General features: G+C 39.1%; 2 protein-coding genes across 2 annotated transcripts; one reads left to right on the top strand and one right to left on the bottom strand.

Moving 5' to 3' along the window:
* Nucleotides 1–18588: 18588 nt before the first annotated feature.
* LOC117784849 (peritrophin-44) lies at nt 18589–19866 on the top strand. The gene has a single exon (XM_034622689.1). It carries the CDS (start codon nt 18616–18618, stop codon nt 19585–19587), a length of 972 nt encoding a protein of 323 aa, XP_034478580.1. The 5' UTR covers nt 18589–18615; the 3' UTR covers nt 19588–19866.
* Nucleotides 19867–23268: 3402 nt separating this feature from the next.
* On the bottom strand, nt 23269–25380 carry LOC117785103 (early endosome antigen 1). Its single transcript, XM_034623001.1, has 5 exons — nt 25311–25380; nt 24801–25243; nt 24044–24738; nt 23475–23980; nt 23269–23410 (listed from the first exon to the last, which is right to left on the bottom strand). Exons 1-5 carry the CDS (start codon nt 25378–25380, stop codon nt 23283–23285), a joined length of 1842 nt encoding a protein of 613 aa, XP_034478892.1. The 3' UTR covers nt 23269–23282.
* Nucleotides 25381–25672: the final 292 nt, after the last annotated feature.

Here is a 25672-nt window from a genome sequence, read left to right as displayed (position 1 = left end):
TCATGAACCAGGTGAGTTAGTAAAAGTCGTAGCAAATTTTCCATATAAGCTGTATATATTGCTAGTCGCCTTTCGCACCCTTCGTGCTGCTTTCGTCACTAGCGCAAACTGCCGTCCGAAGTGATTTAAAAGTTGTATTTTAATCTTTATTTTGTTCGTCACAAAACTGGATATCAGAAATTTTGAAACTGGAATATGCTTTCGTCACTAGACTTTTACCTCGTGCTGCTGTCCTCTCTTAGTACTTATTAAAGTATATATATTCAGTAAATAGGCTATATATTCCGAACTCCTTAGCCAAAAGTTATCTTCCATACACCACGCGAAACTTTACGCTTTACAATATATTGCAATTCAACAAAAATCATTAGAGCCGTTTTGTCATAAATCGCCAAAATGTAAGCTTAAAAACCTTAAAATATTACCTGTAAAATATTACGTGAGCCCTTTAGATAAAAAGTTTTAAGGTACGCCTAAAAGTCGAAACTACCTTTCTAACAATAAATAGGACTTATCTGTAAAAAAATTTATTCATCTTTTGAACCAGCTAAAATTTTAAAAAAATGAAAAATTTTAACAAAAGGCCCTAACAGCCCCATTAGCTGCAATCATCTAAATTTTGCCCCTACCGCTTACACTCATGACCCAGTTGAGTAAAAAAAAGTTTAAGCATGCCATTTTTGTAACTTATGACTAAACCTTTCGATCGGTATATAAATCGATCTGATCAGACAGTCGTGGCAAAATTTCCATTTTAGCTGTATATATAGCTAGTCGACTTTCGCACCCTTCGTGCTGTGTCACTAGCGCGAACTGCCGTCCGCAGTGATATTCGCTTAACTGTCTTTCTATATCGCTGACACAGCCTTTTTTATGGGATCTCGCGTTCAACTACTGCATCGGTCGTTTAACTAGAGCATAATAATTTATGTGAAGCAATCTAAGCTCATTTAGGCCGCATCTTAGCAAATATGGTTACCACACATGAGAAGCTGTCACGCCCCCTGCCCCCTGTCCCAATTTGCATTTGCGTCTCTTGGTACTTGGGTCTAACGGTGCACAGTGGGACAATCTCTGATTTTTCTGTACAAAAATCATATCTTTTGAACCAATAAAGATATTTTAAAACCTTGATAAAAAACTTTTTTCACCTTTTTAGCAACATTAATTAGTATTTAAAACAGTTTTGTTGCGATAATTAAAAAAATTAATTTATTTTTAAATTTCGTATGATGCGGAAACGTGTGTAATTGTACTGCGGTCTTCCTCCTCTATCACCATTTTATTGCGAGGTTTCATAATTTTTGCTCTATAACTCGCGTAGACGCAGCTGGACGCAAGAAAGACCGGGGTTATTTAGTTAGAGAATTAATTACCAAAGACTCCTGTAGAAGTGGGATGGAGTCCAAACGAGTCCATTGGTAGTTCTATTCCATCAAAGTAAAAAAAATACCTTACTTTTTCTTAGCACCACTGGGATAAAGAGTAAACAAGTGAAGAAACAAATTTCTTCAGCATTTTATTAGAAATTAGCGTACTTTTCAAATGAAACCAAAAACATAAAGATCGGTCGCATAACTTGTCAACAACTCAGCTTTAAAGTTAGCATATTTTGTAACATTTGCACATTTGTGAGGGCACTGAAAAATGGGTCAAATTTGAGAGGCTGTCGCGTCCACAATTTTGACCTGATTTCAAAAACATTTTGTATTTGTAATCCTTGAAGAATTCTAAATCGAATGCTTTGACAATCGTTTTCATCGAATAAATGATTTTTGTACCGCCTTCCCGCCCTAATGTCCCACTGTGCGGTGCCTGTAACCCAATTTTCGTTGCAGTTCAGGCAATGTTGTTACTGTTGATGTTTGGATTGGCCTCGGTTGACTCCGGCGAATGTCCTTCGTCTCCGCCTCCATGTTCAACTCCGTCACCTTCAGTGTTCGCCGTAATGAAGTTATTATGTTGACACTTGGCTTTCTTACTTAGCCGCCAACGTGGATCTTTGTAGTTTACAGTTGCTATTTGGCATTATGCAAAGACTGCTTTTAAATGGCAGTAAAGTGGGCATCCACCCCCTCCACATCTTGCGTAGTTGAACCTCCCTTTTTCCCCTCCACGTTCTGTTGCTCTTTTCTCTTGACATTTGCATCACAAGCAGCGAACACAGAACAAACAAGCGGTAAGCAAACAAACATACTTACATATACACGCACACTCATACACCCATATACGCATACACAGACAATACGCACACACAAACAGATGCATCAGTAAACAGTCATATTTATGAAAAGCGTTCGTCCTGCGGTTGCCATTCCTCAAAAGCTTTCGTCTCACATCGCACGTTGCCATTCTTCTGTCGTCTGTCTTCAGTCTTCAGTCCTCGGTCGTTTCGTTCGCCGCTTCGTCGTCATCATCGTCGACAAGCTTTTCATTTCAGTCTTAATTCCTTTTGAATAATATCTACCACTTAAACTTACAAACATCAAGACCACACTGAGGAGAACACATTCGCACACACACACACTCACAGTATAACACACACTTGACGTAGTCAGTTGTACTTATCGCCATGTCAAATTCTTACATACAAACGTTTAGTTCATGGGTGTTACTATTAAGGGGTTATATTTATACATTTCAGACCAACTTTAATAAATAGTGTGTTTGATACTCTGGTATTTTAGTTTTTTTTTAACCATTGTTTTAAACACTACCAAAAAAATTTTAATGTTCCTGAAACGTGTGAAACAGCATTCATTTTATAATATGTACTATATACTCACAGCAAGAGGCTGTGAGTATATCTGTATTGTCAATTGATATAAATATTTGTCTGCGTTTGATTTAAAATTTTGTACTTTTAACACGTAATATTAAAACATACATGAATTCTTATTTTATACTTAATTAAGAGTATAACTAATACATTTCGAAAATGTTGAATGAATTTATAGTCTGTGTATACATGTTAAATGCGCTTTCTGCACAATATATTTCTTATAAACTGAATTTAACGGCTCTTGCGCTTTACAATGGCGTGAAAAACAATAAAGTATTCATGTAACAAATGGATTTTAATATGCAATCCTACAAATTTGCATGATGCCTAACTGAGTCGCTGAATATTTTGGAAGAGTTTCACTCCCTTTTGGTAACGTCAATGCGATGTAAATATGTTAGTGAGTAGATAAATGTGTGCATAAATATTTTAATATGCCTATTTTGTTCAGAATGTGTTTGTACTTAAATGTGCTTTCATCTAGCAACTTGCTTTGCGGCGAAATGCTTCCCATTTTGTAGGCACCTCTCGGGCTGGTTCCTCAGTTATTGACGAAACCAGTTGCCGTTTCCAACAGTCGCCACATGCCACATTTTTATTAAAAACAAGGCACCCCACCACTTGTTATTGCTACATGTCTATCCTTTCCTTTTCCATTTCCCATTTCCAACTTTGTTGTTGGCCACTGTTATTGTTGTTTGTGTCATCATAGCATATGGTATTACGTTAGGGGCCAATGTCAGATACAGAGCCAAAGTGAGGGTAAACTTCAACTGAATCCTGTCCCTGGAGGCATCTGTGTAGCATGTATTAATTACGGTTGTCACAGCAACGAGTTGTGAAAACAGCTTTGTTAAGTGGGACTATATCTTATGGGCCTAATCTGTACCACATATAAATACTTGGCCAATGGCAATAACAATTCCTTCAATTGCAATAGCATACTACTCGTACTGAAATGATTATTCAACTAAGAGTATTCAAGAGATTTGACTAATGGATCGGTATATCTACTAAGCAAACGGGCAAGACCAGAGCCCGGAACCAGACAATACTTCCATTTGGAATTCTAACATTTTTTTTTGTATTAAAACCAAGGCTGCAAACCTTTTCTGAATCGATCCTTGCTGAACCGGTTCGGTTCGGGTTTTTAAGCAGTCCGAACCGGATCGTGAGCCGAACCTTTAAAATTGTACACTCCGTGAACCCGAACCAGAACCGAACCAATTTCTTAAATAAAAGGTTCGGTTCAAAAAAAAAAAATTATTACATACATTTTATTAGTGATGTAAAAACAGTTATCAGTTTACAGTTGCCATCTTTAAGGTACCTACTTTGACAGTTTGAAAGCAAATTTTCTTTCCACGCCTCTCTCTCTCTGAGAGCCGAGAGATCACTTTTGTCAATTTAACTACCTCAACTGTCAACGAAGACGTCACCCTAATTGAGTACTTTAACTCCATACACCGATCTATCGAGTTAAATAAATCGATTTCCATGAAAACATTGACAGCTCACTGGGATTTGTTCATCGAAGATCATTTACAGAACTAAATGATCTACAATCGAGACTTTTCTTAGAATTAAGTGCTTATCAAGTGGTGAAGTGAATAAAATTGCACAAAAACAAAATAAGTTTACTTAAATTATATTATAACCTAAAAATGTTAAAGTACAAATAGCTTAATATTTTACACATGTGTAACAAATTTGATTTAAGGTCCCCTTTCGAACCCAAACCTTGGGCTTAGGAGGTTTATAAACCGGTTTGCGAACCGAACCTACGTCTTGCTCTATGGCTCGAATCATCGAACCGAACCTTTACCAAAGTTTTAGTGGCTTGAAGCCTTGATTAAAACATCAACAATATATTGAATAACTTGTTCTTGTTAAAATTTCAATTAAAATTTAAATGGAACACCATTCTATGAAATTTGCGTGGCCTTGTCATTAGTACCGCCGCAAGAATAGTGTGGCTTAGGGAATTTGAAAATTTGAGTCATATCTTCAGTGCTGCTACAAAGGAAAATTTGAATTTTAATTAGTTTCCATTTGTCTGGAATCATTTGAATGGCTTTGGCGAAATGAAACTGATGGGTGACCAGAACAGCAGGGCTTACAATTACTGGGGATTTGATCATCGCTGGCAACCCGTGGTGTTGATTTCAGCCAATTAAAGCGTATAATTAAGTGTGTGCCGTACAGAAGCAGAAGCAGCGAAAAGAAGTTCGTCAAGAGGGCAGCACGTCATCAGTCAGTTTGTTGTTGTGGGTGTGGTAGGCACTGTAGGCCGGCCTTTGTGAATGTCCGACAGCGCCATCAATTTAAATGCAAAGAGCCTTTTGAGCCAAACTGAAGGCCACCGCAGTCGAGTACCGGTCAAATGTGTAGAGGCGGCAGTTTCACTAATTAAGCAGCATAGAGGAGCAGCAAATCGCCTTACACAGGATGTTGGCGCCACATTTCGACCCTGGCTTCAGGCAATGGCAATGGCCACCGCAGCCGCAACCAAGTCACCCATGATGACGATGACTTACCCGGGGCTTGGAGCAGGGCTCAGAATGGAATTGAGAATTGAGAATGGGGTGTGGAAAACAATGCTAAGCGGCTCAGGGCTGGATTTGGCACCCCGTAGAGTATGCTACGGTTATTTTACGAGACTTGTAGCAAGTGAATTAAATGACCGGCCTAACTGAGCTCGACTCTGGCTCTGGACAAAGACTTTCGGCATTCGGTTTTTGGTCCTCGCACCTCTGTCCACTGTCATCCACTTGAGCCTTCTGCAATGCCACCGTCAGCTTGTGGAGTTTTGTAATTAAAGCGAAGAGGATTACATTAGCACGTAGAGCGGCAACTGGTGGCCAATGACTAATTAAAACGAGGTAAGGGAACGCAAGATCCACACGTTTTCCAAATATTTGGGATGCGTTTAAAACTGGCCACAGAGTCAAAGTTGCTGTTAACTACATGATGCGCCCGGAATCGACAGCACTTGAGCTGTTGGTCATACGAAACGACTAACATGACCGACATACGCAACCAAGCGATTCACTTGAACGAGGGTAGATTTAAGAAATCTTTAAGTGTATGATACATTAATACATTAATAGCAATAATGTCAAGCTACTGAGCTTACATAAACTTATTTCATTCAGATCTTATTCCTTATTTTGTATTATAGTAATCACATCAAAACACCGCTTAATCATATAACAAATTATTAAAACATTTTAAGCCACCCTCTTGAGTCGGACTGAAAGCAAAACAATGTTTTTGTGAACGTTTTACATGTGCATAGGATTGGTATGATTTTCAACTTATTCACTTAAGTCTACAGCTGAAGTTATGTAACATTCATGATATGTCCTCATTCTTCTGTCACATTTCTGCGTTATGTTGAAGTACAGGAAGAGCGAAAGCTCTGCAAAACTGCATGGCAAAAGATAATGGTGTTGGACCCAAGGACATGTGTACAACAAAATGTCCTGGAATACCTTGAATTTAACCGGTTTTCCATTTCATTTAAAATTTAAGCAAGATGCATTTATTTTCATATCATACAAAAATTTCACAAAAAATGTCTGATATCCAATTTTGTGACGAACAAAATAAAGTTTAATATAAAACTTTTAAATAAAAATATATATTAAAAAAATGTGTTTAAATGTTAGCGGGAAATAGAATTTTCCCGCTAAGCTAGCTTTTTTTTCATTTCTAGCTTTTCGAAAACGAATAAACCCCCATCATCACATCTAATGCTGGGTTTACATAGGGACACGGAGAGTCATACTTGACAGCCACAGTGGCACGGAGCAATATGAACACAAATAATACGACAAAAAATGCAAGTGGCACAAAAAGTGAGTCACTTTTAATGTGAACACCGGTGTCATTTCGTGCCTTATCATTTGTGGCACGGACTTGATAGGAAATAGTTTGACGGCTATTTTAGTGGAACCAGCTGAAATGAACGCTTTTTTCCCGTGTCAAGTAATCGAGCAAGTTGGTTCTTTTGGACCAATGTGGCACGACTAATTATGTTTTCTTTGCAATTCTTGTCTTTTGAAATGGATTTGGTGTACATTTTATAGTTTTTAAATTAACGTGATCTTGAAATCGAAAGGCAAAAGTAATATTGAATGCATATTTATAAATTGACAATGTTAATTAGACTAGCAAAAATTAAGGGATGGTAGCGAAGTTGTGTGGAATGCTCAGATATAATCAATATTTGATAAATATGCATTAGATTAATTTTGTTTGCTGGACGAAAAAGAGCGCCACTTGTTTGTCTTTATTCTTTTTGTGGAACTTGCTTATTGGGCACGAACTTGTTCAATGTTCAATATATGTGAACTTTCTGAAGCCGTGGCGATGTGTGCAAATGACAAGTAGTGTTCACATTGACGGCAGTCATTTTGGCTTGGGAACAGCGATGTGAAGCACATCACTGCGGACGGCAGTTCGCGTTAGTGACGAAAGCATCACGAAGGGTGCGAAACTCGACTAACAATATATACAGCTAACTTGGAAAATTTGCTCCGACTGTCCGATCAGATTGAGCTATATACCGATCGAAAGGTCTAGTCCTTACTTACAAAATGGCATACTAAAAATTCTACTTAAAAATACGCGTTGATTGATACCTCAATCACCCAAATCCGATAACTGGTTCAAAAGATAAATAAATTTGAAAATTTTAGTGGACTTCTCAAAATGAAATGAAAAGTCAGTTTATTTGTCTGTTTGTCTGTTTGCATCAAAGCCCTGAAAAAGCTTAAATGTAATGATGGGGATTTATTTCTTTTCGATAATCTAGAAATGTTTGTTCTACGACTTTTTAAAAAGCCGCTAGTTTAGCGGGAAAACGCTTAGTCCCGGTAAAATTGAAACCTCAACAGACCATAGAAGCTACAGACATGTTTTATATATCATTGGAAAGGTGTGTTTGAGGGCTTTTATGCGTACCTTTTTTTCTAAAGTACTCAGGTAACATTTTACAGGTGAAATAAATTTTTTCAAACCGTATGTTCATTTATGAACAGCTACAATCAATTAAATTTTTGGCCCTCCCACTTACACCCTTTTATCTCATGACCCAGGTGAGCTGGAAAAAGTTTTATTATGCCATTTTGTAAGTTAGCATAGTAAATTTTCAATATTAGCTGTCTATATTGTTAGTCGCCTTTCGCACCCTTCGTGCTGCTTTTGTCACTAGCGCGAGCTGCCGTCCACAGTGATTGCTACAACAATTAATAACTTTTAATACTCTTTAAAATTTATGAAAACGTTAAAATCAAAATCAAGAATGCAGTGCAATCCCAAATACTCGCAGCTGTAATAAATTAAGTTGTCGTGATTTCTTCGGCAAACAAAATTTGTTCGTATAATTTGCAACTCACATGAAGATTATATTCAGAGTAATGAAAACAATCGTATTAGACTGATTCTAGCTTTTGCCAAGTTGATGTAGACCTTATAAATTACTTTGTAAACACTCGACACTCGACTGGAAGCGATTGCTAAATTGCGCATACGCATGGACTAAAGATGAAAAATAAGTTTAATGGGAGAAAAGCGCTTTATAAGTACTTGGCAACTGACAAAAGTGACTTTAACTTTAATACTGTTATTCAATTTGAGTTTCCGGATTTCTGAGATACGCCTCGCTGAGCTCTGAAGTGTCAGTAAGTTTTAATCATCAACAAATTAGCTGTTTAAATACAAGTACGGGATAGAAGCACACATACTTATTGTTTAAAGAATGTTTAATTGTGAAATTTAAATACATACATAGTTCTATGCCAACATACCAGAATATCATAACAGATGAATGACTTAAAGAAAGCTAGCATACTTTTAGACACTCAATAGTTTGCTCATTATTATTTTTTTTATTTTAATGAAATGGCGAGTTATCATTGTCAGCAAATCCTCGAGTTAATTGCATTGCTAATTGAAATGAATTTCAGTTGAATCATTTTTAATTGTCAGCGGAGTCAAATTCGCTTGTCCGGCGATAAAACTGACTGCAAACGGATTTCCCCAGTGTCATTCGTTATCTGATGCATAATTGGAATCATTCTCATGCCGCGCCTAAACACTGTGTCTCTGGTATTTCGAACTGCACAATTCGTATTCCTATCGCCCAACCGCAGCAGCAACATCATGAGCATCAACAAAACTAACACCAAGGATTCGTTGTACAATTTCCGCAAATTAAAAGATATCATTTACAGCGAAATAATTTTCAAACCGCAAAAATCTAGAGAACGTAAGCGGGAAATGACTATGTGACACGCCCATTCAATTTCTGGGCAGTGAAAACGCGGCGGGCGGAGTTTTAATTTTAATTTATTTTTATTTTAGCATGTTGACAGAAAATTGAATTAGAAACGCATTTCTGCGAACAAAGCGACCGCAACTGCAGAAGAAGTATAGGAGAGGGGTTAAAAGCGATGACGAGGAGGGGATGGTTCAAAAGTTAAGGACAGACTGACGCATGTGGGTCCCTTTGCACTGCGTGCTGCATACGAACGGTCGATAGATGCCGCCTGTGAACAATGTCAAACCGCAAAAATTCAATTTAAACTTTATATTTCAGTGGCGAACAAGTTGACCAACAACGAGAACAACAACAACAGCAACAACAGATTCAGCAATATCATCAAAATCAGCATCGAGCTGCGGGGAAGGACATTCCAATGGGCTTGGGGACGCATGTATATAATTGAAAAATATTGAATGGCCGCCAAGAAAGCCATTCAAGCTTGTTTATTATGCCCGGGAGCAGAGTTCATCAGAGGACCAAAGCGATGAGTTCTCAATATTCAGGCCCAAAAAAATATCAGCCCACATAATTTATGCAACAGCTACTTATAATTCCTTATACACATTTGCTACAATAACACTAGGCAACAAATTTGAATTTTTTGGTTATTACAAGAACCAAACCCACTTTTTTTTGAATAGATATGGGGCCACAAACGACGAAAAACATTTTTTTTTTTCTATGGTGAGAATTTTTAATTATAGATATATTCATTAGCTTTCAGAAAAAGTAAAGCTTTTTAAAGTCGGTTTTTCTATGGTGAGAATTTTTAATTATAGATATATTCATTAGCTTTCAGAAAAAGTAAAGCTTTTTAACATCGGTTTTGGCATTCTCGAGTAATGATGACAAATGTGGGCGCACCTCTGAAAAAAAGTAAAAAAATAAGACAGATTTTTAAAAAATTCTAAAAAAAAAACTCACTATACAGAAAAAAAAGTTTTTCGTCGTTTGGGGCCCCAAATCTATCCAAAAATAAGTAGGTTTGGTTCTTGTAATTTTGTGTCTGTTCCTAGTGTAATTTACGGGACCTCCATGTAGATGAGCTAAGGAACTTATAATTTGTACGCCTTATGCTTAAAAGTTTAAATGGTCAATTAGGTCTATCGAAAGCGCTGTGCAGAATTTGTTCATGAATAACTTCCGATTCTAAAAATTTAATCACGATCGGATAATAAGTTATTCACATCACAATTTGTTGAACAGAATTATTATTATTTATTATTATTATTTACTTGTGCTCTCATCCTAGCGCGTTAGCAAAAGTATGCCATATGCTTGTCGCGTTAGGATGAAAGCACAAATAAATAATAATAATCAATAATAATAATTTTGTTCACCTTTCTTATTTTTTAAGTACAGGGTCTAAGAACTGCAATTAATGTTTCAACTCTTTTATTGAAATCGATAAATAACAATTATTCCTTATCCTTTTCTGTAACTTTTTATTTTGCAAAGATTAAATTCAATGATATCCTCAAAGGCAACAACAATGTTTTTCGATATATACAATTAAATTTATTTGCTAATATGCAAATTTAAGTTTAAAGTTTTTAAAATAATTATGACAAACTAATTATTATACATGAAGCATACAAAATCAATATAAGTATTATGGAATATATAATTTATATCTGCTTTAAAAGTCGATAAGCACATGACTAAATGGACATGATCATTTTGTGTGTAGAGTATAATTTTGTTTGTTTTTTTAAGTTTGTTTCAAATTTGTGGAATAAAGTCATACCAAATGTTGCTATTAAGAAAAACAAGCTGTATTGGATACATTGAATGTACTATGTATACATTTATATTTGAGCATACTTTATTATCAGCTTTTGTGCTCCTTTTTACAAAATAAAAAACACAAAATGGAGGCAATAAGGATATGATTTAGATGACGTGTGGCGCGGATTTGAAACGGATTTTTATGTTTATTTTGGGATTTAACCAAATTCAGACGAAGAAAAAAACACACGGAGCACAAAATCAGAAATCCCGAGCGACACACACGATGTGTGGCAGCACTGCCTCCTTTCATACACATATACATGGGCAATGCTTTAGCATTTGTCATAATTAGAAAGTGCGGCCCGTTGGAAACAGCTGCCGAGGAAATGGGAGCCGAAAACACACAAGAAGAATGGTCATAAAATAAAAGAAAATACGCGAGTTTCAAATTTTCATCTCTTCGGTGTTTACGTTGGCATAGACGTCGACGTTCACGTTGGCGTTGGCGTGGGCGTCGCGACGGGTCGTCCAAGTCGTTGGCGGTGACGATGGCGGTGGCGGTGGCGGTGGCATACAAAGCATTTCTCCATCTCCCCTCTCTTCCCCCGTTCTCGACAATTATTAAAGTCTTACATAAAGGATGGCGGCGCATTTATGACTGCACTTTTCACATCCGTTTCCGCATCCGTCTGTCGACACGCACATACCAAGCATACACACACGACCTCACACACTCACACACACAGGCTGCGTGTCTTTTTTTTTGTGGGGAGTGGAGCCAACAGGTCGCGGGCAGCGGCAAAAGCAATTTCACTTTACATTTGTTTTACGACATTTGCTCCCCATACATACGCGCGTTATTGGGCGGGATGAGGGCGTGGCATATATATGCGACAACGTGTTTGCCATAGCTGCGTTTTTGTGGCTCCTCCTCGTCCTGTGATAAGTATTTATTATTATGCTTTTTAATGGTAGAGCGTTTTGCTTCTGTGCTTTTACCCAAATGAGTTTCCCTCATTAGAGGCCCACTTTGCCAAACATTCTGTTGCTATAACTGTAGCTGTTGTTGCATTTCTTTTGTCGTAATGCATTTTTAAAAACATATTAAGGAACAGAAGCCACTCTCAGGAGGGCAATGCACAGGTATAGAGATACCCTTCAACAATGAATTAGAAGATATCTTTTATTTGTTGCTAGAGATTTTAGAAGGAATGTCGGCATGCTATACATTAAACTTTCCAATACAATAATCTAGCGAATGTTTAAAATATATTGTGAATTGTGACTTGCTTTTGACTCAATTTTTATAAGGGTATACAAGGATTACTTAAAAAGACATCATGAATGCGAAAAGAATTGCAGCTTATTCTCTTCTTTAATTTGAAGGGAGCTTTAAGTGCTTTCGAAAAAAACGAGTATTTTGATGTGCCAATAAAATGAATGCTTCACATTGTGCCTACAATGATAAAGAAAATGTTCTAAAATCAAGATCAAGATCAGAACTAAGATTTTAAGAGAACACATCTTGGTTCTGAGAACATTTCAAATAAGACCAAGTCCTTATTTTAAAAATAAATGTTCTTAATATTAAAATCAAAAAATACAAAAATAAAAATTATTTTTTATATTTATAATTTTTTTTTTTGATTTTGATATAAGTAATTTTATAAATGTTAATTTGTTACGAGTGGGACTCGAACCGGCGCCAGCTGCTTCTCCACTGAAGCGGTTTCTCTAACCAGAGCGCCACGGGGACACCACTTGTTTGATACGAAATAGTACATATTTTTACTTTCCTAACAATTTAAGACTTTTATTCTTATATTAACGTTTTAATATTTTTTAGATTAATAATCTTAGTTTTAGTAATTTGGTATTAAAATAAGCTTATTTTAATAACAAAGTAGAAGTTGGTCTTTTTTTTCAGTGTTCATACCTAATTACTCATCGAGATACATGCCGTTTTCCTTGTTCAAGTTTCAAGTTTGCATTTACGGCTTCTTGTCGTCTTTATCTTCCTTTAAGCCAAAATGCGGTTATTTCCGGCAAAGATATGCTATCTGTTTTCAGCGAAACATAATGGCAAGATTTGTATTAATTGAATACATTTTATGAATATGGTTTCTCCCAGAATGCTCTTTGTTGACCTCAATATTTAATGCCTATATATCGCGTTTCCACACCAATTTTTAAACGCATTTCTCATGGGCTTACTGCAGCGCTTCATAGCAATATTAATTAACATTTCGTGGCAATATTCGAAGTTATTAAACAGATGCAGGGTGCGGGATGTGGCAGGGTAGCTTTTAAAGTAATTAATATTGGTACAAAGGGACAGAAACGTTTTCCCCCAAGCGTTAACGTAAGAAGGGAAAGGGAAGTATAATGAGCAGTGCGCAACCCATTTCAGAAAACCCAATCATTCTGAATAATTTATAAGGACGTCAAGTTGAACTGTGACAGGGATACGTTTTGTTTTGAGCTGTTATGTAACACCAATATTGAAAATATTCCATTACAAAATTCATTTAGTACAGGAACATCATTCATTGGGTATTCTGTCAAACACAACCCAACATTCTTGGGTTTCGACACCAAAAAGTTTTGGTAATTTCACACCTTAGACACATTTAGACGAGTCGTGTCCCAGAGAGTTGATAAATGGGAAGCTGGCCTTGTAGTATGGACAGAATGGAAAGTGAACCTGTTGCTAGTGACTCACCATCAACGTTTAAAGCAATATTCTCTAACTGACTGAAACCTCCATCAGCGGGTACGACAAGTTGGCGCGAAGTGTGTTCCCAAAGTTGCATAATTAACAAGGAGTCAACACATGGATTTGGGTCAGGTTAAGAGACATTCTGCTAAGTCTCGGAGATACTCAGAGTTGAGTCTAAATCATGCGCTTTAAAATTCCCCCATGCGTGCAAAGTTTTTTGGTTGTCACTTGGAGTGGCACGTAAACATAATTAGACGCACATTTAAAGGGTCATCTAAGGACCCAACACATAGAACGCGACCTGCGCCTCACTTGGTCACATTAGGTTGCCACTCGACCCCAGGGCCATGGCCAGTCCTATTCCATTTCATTCCCAGTAGCAGTGCCTCCACTTACGGGTATTTGCGTCCTGACAAAGTGCCTGGTTCTTGGTTCCACCTCTACCTTTACCTCTACTTCTGTCGCCGTCAGTGTCCCGACATTGTTCTCGTACATGTGCATGACACTGGCAACTCGTCGAAGGACGAGGGCTGAACAACAACATGTAAATACCATTAGGCAGTCTTTGGTACTTGGTTTCTTGGCCCTGGCACGACGCAGAGGGCCCACTTAAAAATGTTCTCGTTACTTGACATTGTTTCAAGAGCAAAAATATGGCTTTTTAGCATTCTGTATACGAGTAAGACGAGTTGGTGCTACAACGATAATGGCCAGAATGGAAATGGCTGGAAACAGAACCGCTGTGACAACACGTGGCTCGACTCAACGCCTCTCCCTAAAAATAGAGCTCAACGAAGGCCTCACAAAACGGCAATAAATGTGTTTGAAAGTCATTAACACGTTGTTGTAGCAACCACAAATGGATTCATATTTCAGAAGACAATCTTAAAATGTTTAGTCAATGTCTCTTCATGCTACATTTGATGGCATTATTAAACATTATATCACAATTAATTACTTACCATTTTTTTTTTTCGCGATGTCTCCATTCTTAGGTAAACTTAAAGAAACTTGGAAACTTTAGAAGCTTACCGCATAGTTTATGTGTTTAATGTTTAATGTCTGCAGCTGTGGGGGAACCTGGAGAATCTTCCTGCCTCAACGTGCTTCGACTACCCATCTGCGAGATGCGTCTTGAAATAAAATTGCAGCGTTTATGGCTCAAGTTGTTGAGGATGCCTTGGTGTCCGTCCATTTTGTGCAGAGCGTTTACTTTATTTGCCACTCACTGCAAACTGTTACACACGCACATCTACATTCACTCTCCTTGGCCCATACTTGACCCCAGCGAGGGCCCATTAACGCTTTTTTATCTGTTCATAAATTTTAATTTTGCCAAAATACTCCAAGTACGTGCCACGCCCGCTCCCGTGCCGTATACCCCGCCTAGTTGCTCATTCAACGAAGCTGCTATAATTTTTTTTTCCACACTGCACGCATTTTCCTTTCCTTCTCCTTTACCACTCTCACCAATCTCTTTCACTCTCTGCGTTTTGTTGGCGTTTTCATTTTGGCAAAGAAAAATATGACTTGGTGGCTCCTTTTGCACTTTTTTTTCTTCTTGCTCTATGGCAACCTTCTTTCTTTTCTTTTGGGTTTTTTGGTTTCCACGTTCCGTTTCTTAAGCTGGCGTGTCGAGGACTCGCAACCTTATTTAGCTAGAGGCACATTTGTGGTCAAGGGCGTAGTCAGGAGGGGTCTACTGCACCTCTAATTTAATAGCAAATCAATATGAAGCTTTTTGAATTGTAAAAATATTAATTCTTATTATTAATTCTTTTAATTATAATAATAAAATAATCTTCACATATTGGTCCAAGATTGCTGAATAAAATTAAAATTAAATTTGTCTATAGTTGTCTCTGCTAAATTATGTAAAATTTAAAACTAGTGAGCCTTCGGCATTTTATTGTTTATTATTTATTGTTTATTAAATTGTGATACCCATATTTATGAAAGAATTAAAAAGATTGGATGTGCTGTGCGACTGCTACAAATAAGAACAACTACAATGTGATAGTATTTTTTCAAAAAATTTAATGTCACGACTGGACTCAGCGGCTTTCCCTATTTATGGCCCTAGGAATCGAGCTGCATTAATAGTTTACAATACATTTATTAAGCTTTTTATGAGCTTCCCTTTCTAATGGGCCCTAACTTGTAAGGCGTTGATGGTTTTGGTAATCTTTCTTTTGAATATACATTTAATACGTTTTTTAGATTGGCTTACGAAAAACATATGAAGACTAATAATAAATCAGTATGTATTTATATTTTCGAAACGTATTCAAATTCAAAAATACTCAATTAAAAATGTTTATTAAATTTCCCCCGTCTTCGCACAAAGGAGTCTACGTCCTTGTTTGCGGTGCTTGCGGGTTGGTTTATCGTCCTTTGCATCTCATTGAGCTCGTTCCTCGTGTTTATGAAAAGGCGTCCCCTTGCAATGCTTCCGCGCGCCTTCAAGTGGTTCCAGTCCCAACATCCTTGCCCTTCACTCCTGCTAGAAGTGTTCCTATCCTTGCCTCTTTCGGGCAAACAGTTCATCTGGTCTGTTCTGGGTCGTCGCTATCCTTTTGCCTTGCTTGGCACATTTAACTTTTCATTGCATATTTAACCTAATTAAAATGAGTTATACGAGCCAGGTGATAGGGGAGTGTTAATCCTTGACTTTTTCACTTTGTCATCCCTTTGTAGGGTTTCCTTTTCAAAGGACTCCACGTGGTAAATTCCCTTTCCTAAGATTGAAGATTGGTGTAGTTTAAATTTGCATTGATTTCATGAAAATAAAAAACAATTTACATTGTTTGCCCTCCACTGAATTTAAAAATCTAAGCAATTAGTTAGCTGATAAGAAAAACAATATAAGACCTTAACTGATCGTTTTGTTATTGTTCTCATTCTTTATTACAGGTAAGGCGATGCGGGGCAACTGCTGAACAGTTTCCATTGGCATTTGACTTATGTACATCACACAATGTTCGGGGGAAAAGGAGAAACTAATCTAATGAATTTATGTGCGTCCTTGTATAAAGCAGAGTGCAAGGTGCAAAACGTACACGAACAATGCAAAAGACTCTAACTGAAAGCACTTAAGCCCATAAAATATTCAAGCCGTGAACATGTGGAAAAAATTACGAAGGCAACCGAGCGGAGAACACAAAAAGCCAGCACGCAAATAAAAAAACAAAGCACAAAGAATGGAAAGGAATGGATGAGTGGACATAACAGACATTACAGAGATGGACACGGAGACGGAGACGGACAGGGATGTAGAGTCGAGAACGGATACAAGCCCGGACATCGAAGCTGAGGCACAGAAACAGGCTCGCAATTTGCCATTCCAAGAAGAAGGTTCAGGAGAAAGGGTCTCGGTCTCCAGACCCCTGTCCCCTGTCCCCTGTCACGGTGAAAGCCAGACAGCCACTGATTGAATAGAGAATAAAGGGCAAGTAGTTGGCCGATGCTGGGTGATGAGGGGTATGATGAGCTCCATAAATGTCGTATGGCAAGCGGAAACGGAAGCGAATGGCGCCGCTGCTGGGACTCTTGGCACTGTGCAGCGGAAGTGGTAAAAGCAAAGGGCCCAAAGTGGCCCCAACCCGTAACATTTGCATATGCTCGTAGGCACGGATGAAATTGACATCCTTGTAGTATGTGTTTTTCTATGAAACACACACATACTATACATACAGACTCAGAGTCCTTGTTTAACGAGACAGAAGTCACTTTACTGGAGAATTGAGTTTTACACATTTTATAGACACCATAGAAGTTCGAGTGTAATCAGAAATGCTTTCGAAGAGTTCGTTCTCATCAGTAGCAGTTAGTTACTTGCACATTATCTTAACTGAGTTTTTTGAATATCCTTGAAAATAATAAAGTATTTACATAAACATGTATATTCCATTGTTGAATGAAAGTGACAGCTCACTCGTTGCAGTTGTAGGAGCACGTCAAGGATATTAAACATGTCCTTAAGCATAAAATGTCAATAAACGCAACGAGCCGAACTTAAGCTGTTCACATTGGATGCACGGCAGCGACAAGGCGCCAGTTCCGTCAGTTCCGTCAGTTCCACAATCACCCAGACCTTTGGATAAGTACATTTTTGCATGAATTTCATTTTTCGTTTTTCTATTATTTTGCTTCTTTTGGATAGATGATGTTACTTGTTACTTGGCTGCTCGAGTGCAGTTCAGGTTCTTTAAACATAAAAGCATAAAAGACAGAAATCGAGTTAGTGATAACAAGACTCCTCGAGTCTAATAGGCACTTAAAGTATCATAAACAAGCACAGTTTTTGCAAAAGACATTCTCGCTTACATACTCTTAAATGGCTATTAACAAATATCACTTCAAATCTAACATAGTTTACCTTGTGGCTGTATGTCATTTTAGTGGGTATTCTGATTTAGCCAGACATTTTGATACACGATGAATAAGACATGACGTGACATAACTTGACATTTTAAAAATTATACTCCCAGCTCTTTTCTTTCTCTTTATTATTATGGAGAAAACATTATATTAATAACATTAATCAATCTTTTATCGTTAAAAATTATTATTCAGTTCTTTTAAAAATCACCCTAGAATTGTAGAGTATTTAATCTTTCACATCCACAAGATAACTTTACTGAGTTCTTTGAGTTCAATTTAGGTGCCACAATCTATCATTAAAGAACTATTTTTATCAGTAGAAACACATTTGTAAGAACTCTTATTCAGTCTGTGATTATTTACATGCATTTTGAATTCGGTTATGTTCTTTGTTCAACTATGCGGTTCTTATCAATGGCATACCAGCCTAGAAAATAACAAGTTTCTGGAAATGATTTCTGGTGATTTCTTCAAAGCAAAACATGTTTAGATCGGAGCATTTAGTTCATATGAAATTGTTGAAGGAGGAACAAGTCACAGCGAAATGAGAGGTAGAGGAAATTGTGGGACATTCTTAAATTCTTCTTCACTTTCTTATTGTCAGTTTTTAATCAGTGGTTCAAAATCATCCTGTTTGCTCTCCATCTGTGGCAATCGAGTGGCCTTTCCATGGAGCATGTCTGCAGCTTCTGGCACGGACCTGGCTACATAGGCGATTCTCGTGACTGCCAAGCCTGGGGTTTTTGCCAAAATAATAAGCTTGTAGCACGAGGGTACTGCCCGGAGGGTTATTACCACGATTCTCGCTCAGGATATTGCAAGCCGGCAAAGGAGGTGAGGTGTGCACCTCAAGAATGGGAATTTTGTGCCATGATCAAGACAGGAGAGTATGTAGCGGACCCCTTCGACTGTCGAAAATACAAAAAATGTGATCAGGAAAGAGAAGACGAAGACGTTCACTACTGTCCCAATGGTTATATGTTCAACAACAGACTACAGACATGTGTGTCTAGTGCAGGCGGATGTCCACAGAAGAACCTGGATCTATGTGCCTGTATGCCGAGTGGCACAACTCTGGGTGATCCCCTAAACTGTGGACTTTTCTTAAAGTGTGAAAATGGCTCTGGCACTGCAGGAGTCTGTTCAGCCTCTCGTTACTACAACTTTAAGACAGGACATTGCCAAACACTCCAGCCAGAACATTGCGGAGAAGATGGCTATAAGCCCGACAAGAAGCAACCTCCAGTGACAGATGCCTATGTGTGCCCCAGCTACTACCAATCTGATCGTTCCGGTAACCAATTTATTTCAGATGCTCTAACTTGCCACGGGTACTACACCTGCAATTCCCAATATTTCATTGCCAAGTGGAACAGTTGTCCTCTTGGCACTCACTTCCAGTGGTGGAGTCAGAAGTGCGTCAGTCCCGACTCCTACAGCTGTCCCTTTGATCGATGTGGCAATCTGAACACAACATTTGTCACCGTTATCAACACTGGTTGCACTGAGTATATTTTCTGTAATAATCAAGTATCATACAGATTGCTCAAGTGCCCGGAAGAGTATCCATACTTTGATGAGAAACTTGGAGTCTGTGTTGCTACATTTCCAAACTATAAGATATGCTTTATGGCTGGATGATTAATGGATAGACTGGTACTTATAATTAACTCATTAAGAACGCTGAAAGCTGGATACTTAACATACGCTCTTTATAATATTCCGTCATATATTTATAATTCGGATATTCATTTAGATAATGTTCTAAGCAACAATAATTTTTTGTGTTGTCGGAATAATAAATGGTTTGTGAATCTGTTGACTATGGAAAGAACACAAATATAGGCACTCCATGTTAGGTTGTCTTAAAATCAACACTGAAAGACTCCTTCCATTTGTTAACCTACCCCAATACTCGTTAGACGAAATGCAAACACAACACGAGCAGAAGCGTTCAAGGAAAATTGGCAACAAAAAAAAAAAAAAAAAAAATGAGAAGAATGTCGAGAAATGCGTAGATAAGATTTATGTTTTGCCAATATTTTCGGTGCCCTAAGCTGGGTGTTGTGATAGGGAGTGTAACATCTGCCTAGCAACTTGGCTCACTTTCACAACATATGGCACCCTCACAGGAATGTTCAGCAAAACAACACGGTGGAAGAGCTTTAACAATAGTCTCAAGCATTTATAAAAATCTAATGTATCCCAGCAAGTCAGCATTATAAACTTGCTTAAAAGATAAAAAATCATCTATAAATAAGATGGTTTCAGCTTACCATTGTGGCCTCGAAGTCAGAGTGGCCCCTACGATGAGTCATTGAATTATTATGATTGACTTTTATTACATGGAATCGCAATTTATTTTACTTAACAACAAGCAGTGAAACGAACCAAGGGGCGGGGCCCGGGGGCGGAACGGGGCAGGAAGCAGGCAGCAACAAGCGTGGCCAAAAGCGTTCCAAAAATTTGAATGAAAAGTTATAAAGAAATTACGTTATTTATCATTCGCAGTGTTGCGCAGCCGGCGGCCAAAGCCAAACGGAATGGAGCGGAGCGGAACGGAACGGAATAACGGAACAGAACGACATACACAGACTCGACTGAGTCGCGACTCGTTTCGAGGCAGCAGAAACCCAAACCGTTTCCGTTTCCGCTCATTTATTTGCCTGGCTGTCACACACATACACACACACACACACACACACACACACACACACACACACACATACACACACAAAAAGCTGTGTTCTCTTTTCGTTGTAGTTTATGCACTGTTAAAAAGTTTTACGTGCTGGCAAGAGAAATTTAAATTTATTGTTTTGCGGTTTTATTGAACGACTCTTGCATCACCTCGGTCGCCCTCTAGTAATCACGCCTCTCCGCCCACTCGTCCCTGGTCCAGAGTCCTGCTGAAATTAGTTGCTGCTCGGCAATCGATGGGCGTTTGATTTACTGCCGATGCGAGATTGAAATGCCTAATTGCTTTAAAATTGGGCGTGGCAGCCACCAGGTGAATTAACGGCTGTCGAAACGGCAGAAAACTGTTTGCGATATCCAATTACAATGTTAGGAGCCCGACTCTGAAAGCTCTTATGTTCTGCCATGCCCTTGGAAAAGGTCCATTTACTGTTTAGAAGCATTTTCATATAGAAAATAACTCAGTTAACCGCTCTATCCAAAAGTTGTTTAATATTTCATGTCTAAAATTATAAATCCTTAATTATGAATGCTGAACATTTTCTAAACCATTTGCTAGATAACTCGAACTGTCACTATCATCAATTGCTCATTAAAGACTTTGAAGTGCAAGCGTTGCGAAAATTACTTTTCTCATTACATTTCATGTCATTCCGTTTCACGTTTTGACAGCATGGCAAATGCAAAATAAAATTGACATTAACATTCACTCACGTAAGATAAAAATTGAATCTGACAAAAAATGACTTTGGAAACTCGGCCCCATTTGCAACTTGCCATTTGTGTAGCTTCATTTATAGCATACTCATAGTAGAAATAATTAAAAACGTATTACAACCACACACACTTAGAGCGTGAAGAGTCAGGATAAAAGGGAGCGGGGAATGCATGATGCCATTCATGGACCACAACATTGCAATGTTAAACGATTTCCCAACCTCTGCCCATTATCCTTGAATTTCTTTCTACGAACAAAGCAAACTTTTGCGATGTCAGGGCCAATGCCACCAGCCAAGGACTTATTGAGTCTGATATTCTTGAGCTTTAGCTTAGCATCCTTACCCTGAGGCGGTCTGAGGCTGAGGTAGAGCTTTTGTTTCGTCAGACTGTCGGGTAGATTACTCAACCACCTTGCCTCACCCCATGGGTTAAGATTCTAAAGCCCATTGCGAAGTTTCCCTTTTCTTTACAGTCCTTTAATCTGGCTCTGTAGCTACTAGCAAGAGTGTTGCTACTGCTGCGTTGTTCTTTGGCTGTTGCTTATGCCGTCGCTGTTGACATTTAGTTGACGTACACCCACACATATTGCCCTCTCCTTTCCTGACCTTCCTATGCATTTCCGGCAACAGGCCATGTAATAGATCATCAGGCGTCTTTGTTTGCCCATCGCCACTGAGCTTTGCCGCTTCCGCTGCCGCTGCCGCTGTCTCTACTACCATTTCATCCTGCCCCAGTGGCCATCGTCTCCGCCTCCATCTTCAATCCAGCGTTGATTGCTCGTTGTCAGCTGCTGCGCTTTATTACTGCAAGTTAGAACGAGAGTCTTCTGATTCTCTGGTTGGGTCTGGTCCGGCTTGCACTGCTGTAAACAATTTTTGAAAGGTTATTTCTCTTGCAACAGCCGCGGTCCGCACTTTGTTCCGCTTTGCACTTCATTTGCTGTCGTCTCGTCTTTCGTCCTTCGCCCTCTTCCTCTTCAGTTCGTCCTTCATTCTCGCTGCAATAAATATTGTTTACTCTGCTTGTCCTTACTGCATCGCCCGGGTAGCTATTTGTTATGTCATTCCATTGGAGCCGTTGACATTCATCCAGCCAGAGCGACAGCAGCCTGAAAATATGGTCGGGACATGCTTCGATAAGTATTAAATCGCACAAAGGGGAAAGATTCATTTTAACTCCCGTCTGGTACTCAGCAGTTTTTGTTTGGTGTGTTATGTACATAATACTCCTAAATACTGACAAATTATTTTTGGCCAGAATTTAGGTCAGCCACTTGCATGCAATTAATGGGACCAATAATTTGTATAATTTATGCAACAGCAGCGGATTAAGGGTTATGTGTTTATTTTTATTTTTTTAATTATCATTTACAATACGAAACTGAAACTGCGAAAAGCCTATAGTCAAGACCACGTTACATACTTTTAGGAGTTTTTTTTGTTTTCAAAATTAATACAGTCATTACTGGTTCTTATTGCGATTAAGTACGATACAGCATAATAATAATAGATAATATAAATTAGCCAAGAAAACGTTATATTTATCTTAAAAACTGTGGTAGTGGCGGTTTTACGCAAACAAACTTGATCTGCGTGGGGTTTGAAGAATTCTGTGTGTCAAATTTGGTTGGTATTGCTTTTAGGCGCATACAGAGGTGGACCGACGGACAGACAGACGTGGCTGTATCGACTAGGCTATTGATGCTGAGCAAGAATATATATACTTCACATTCAGCCCGTTACATACATTTTTATTAAACAAACTTAATAGCCCCCTGCTACTATTTTCAGGGGTCTAAAAAGTAGGTTTGGCTCGTGGAATAGCCAAACAATTAAATGTTGTTGCCTAGTGTTTTTGGAGTTGCTTTATTTTATAAAATTCATTCACTTAAATGCCCATCTTATTGTATGTCTATCAAACTACTTGCGCCTGCCGCCAGGTGGCGGTCTGAATGGTTTTCGCCGTGACTTCGAGTCCACAATGAGGACGGATTGGCGTTTGAGGTAGTTTCGAGAAGGCACCTCGTTCTCGTCGTCTGCTGTTGCCACTGCAAGTTGAAGTTGACCACAATCATAAGCTGAATTTGATGCTTGATAGACTCATTCACTTACCCACTGCCGGAGCCTGTTCAGGCGAGGATGACGAAGTGCCTGCCGCCCGCTGTGCTCGACCAGCGAATAGATTGTAGTAGCACAAGGGCATGGGCTGCGGTTTCTCGCCCTCGAGTACTGATGGCGACTTGGGGGGCTCCAATTGGTAGACGTCGTCCTCGTCGTCCTCTAGATCAAGTTTCGGAATCTCAAGTGGCGGTACGTCCTCGGGTTTGCTCAGCTCCTGGCATCGCTTGATTTTCAACTTGAGTATCTCAATCAAGTCCTCGTCCTGGGCTGTATGTGTTAGAAAGTTGGGAAGCTCAGCAACGCTGATGTGTATTTTACGCTCTCGCATATCGATGTTGCTCTCGTCCACCTCCTGTACCTTGAAGATCATCTCGCAAATGCGCTCTTTGAGGTACTTGAGTACACACATGGACTTGTCGGCTGCGTCAGTATCTTTCTTGCGATCCTGCTCCATTACAGCAATATTAGTCTTGATCTGTTCAATGACCTCCTGGTTCCTATGGATAGATGTCACATTAGTTTCTTGAGGGTATCAGCAATATATCATTTATTCAACTTACACTTCACTTTCCTTCACGTCTGAGAACTTGGATGCCTCTAGTTCGCTGGTGAGCGCCTCGCGTTCTGCCTCCAGATTAGCCTTCTCGGCTTCGGCGGCTTTTCGCAGATATGTGAGTCGAGCAGCCGACTCTTTTTGGGCGCTAAAGCGCTCGAAGACCTCGTAGGGAGAGGTGGCACCAGATGCTTCCATTAGCTGTTTGAAGAGGGACTCCATGTCGCTCGTAACGCTTTCTAGCTGCGACACTGGCTCCTCCTCTCCATTCTCTGTCTTGGCGGTGTGCTGATCCCCCGAACTGGAACCCACGCTGTCTTGATGGACCAATGTCTTGGTCTCGGCGAACAGCTTTCGTCCAATGCGCTCCAGCTCCAACTTTCGCGCCTCCACCTGCTTCCTAAAGTCCAATGCCTGACGTTCACGTGTCTTCTGAGACAAATTAGCTTGTTGCTCCTGTCGTTGCAGAATCACCTTTGCCGCATCGCGCATTTCAATCGCCTCGTCATGCACCTGCTGCAGTCTCTCAATCTCCGTCTTCTGCTCATTTAATGACTGCTCCAACTCACGCAGACTTCGCTCAAAACGCTCTGCATCCGTCATGAGGGAAGCCTCGATGGATCGATACTTTTTACGAATGTGCTCGGCCTCCATCCACTGAACATTGGTACGGTGTATCTCGTTCTCCAACTGACAGACAAGCTGCAAATGATGACTTGATCAGATGCCAATTTACATATTACAGATCGACAAACATTACTCACCTTACGATTTGAATCCTCTTCGAGTGTCTCAGGTGGTTTCTCTCCCAAGTTTTGGTTCTGCGCCTCCTTGTTGGCCAATAGCTCGCGATATCGCTCAACAAGCCTGGTAAAGTGTTGCTGCCGTGACTTGAACCGATGACGAACCAGGTCCATTTGCTTGCGACTCTCTGTCAGCTTCAGATCAGTCAAGAAAATGGCATCTTCGGCGTTCTTGGCTCCAATGGGATATGTGGCCTTGCCTACGATTATGGTGGGTGTGGCACCCTGTTTCTTGCGCGGCTCAGTGCTGGGCTCCTTGATGACTACAGGACGTTGGAGCGGATTGCGCAGCCGACTTACCTTTACCGTAAGTTCCTTGATGTCCTTCTTTAAGGATCCAATGGAGTCGCAGTTAATGCGATTTTGCTTCTGCCATTCCGCTGCATTGGCTGTCTTTTGACCCTCTATGAAATCGGCACGCATTTGAGAAATTTAATAAATTGATTAATATCATAAAACCAATTGGCTTACCGGCTAATAGAATTCGTTTCTTAATCTCATTGATTTGCCTATTTAATTCACTTAATTTGTCAGATTCCATAATTTCACTGCAATCCGTTATTTCAGGTTCACTTTTAACTAAATCCTTCTGATTTGCTTGATCGATAAATTCACCAACTTGTTGTGACAACGAACCTTGAGACCGGTATAGTGAAACAATCTAGTGTTGACCTCAGAGAGAGAGAGCTTCTTTTGTTGTTAGCAACGAGTCTAACAGCTGATGGTGTATTGTATCTACTTAGTCAGGTCAAAAACCATTTAGATACATTCAAACAGATATGTTTACCTTAAAGACAATCACGTCTTATTCTTATCTTATCTGAACCATTTAA

The sequence above is a fragment of the Drosophila innubila genome, assembly GCF_004354385.1.
Source record: "Drosophila innubila isolate TH190305 chromosome 2R unlocalized genomic scaffold, UK_Dinn_1.0 1_C_2R, whole genome shotgun sequence".
NCBI classification, from domain to species: Eukaryota; Metazoa; Arthropoda; class Insecta; order Diptera; family Drosophilidae; genus Drosophila; species Drosophila innubila.
The sequence above is the reverse complement of the archived record's forward strand: the minus strand, read 5'-3'. Positions and strand labels throughout refer to the sequence as shown.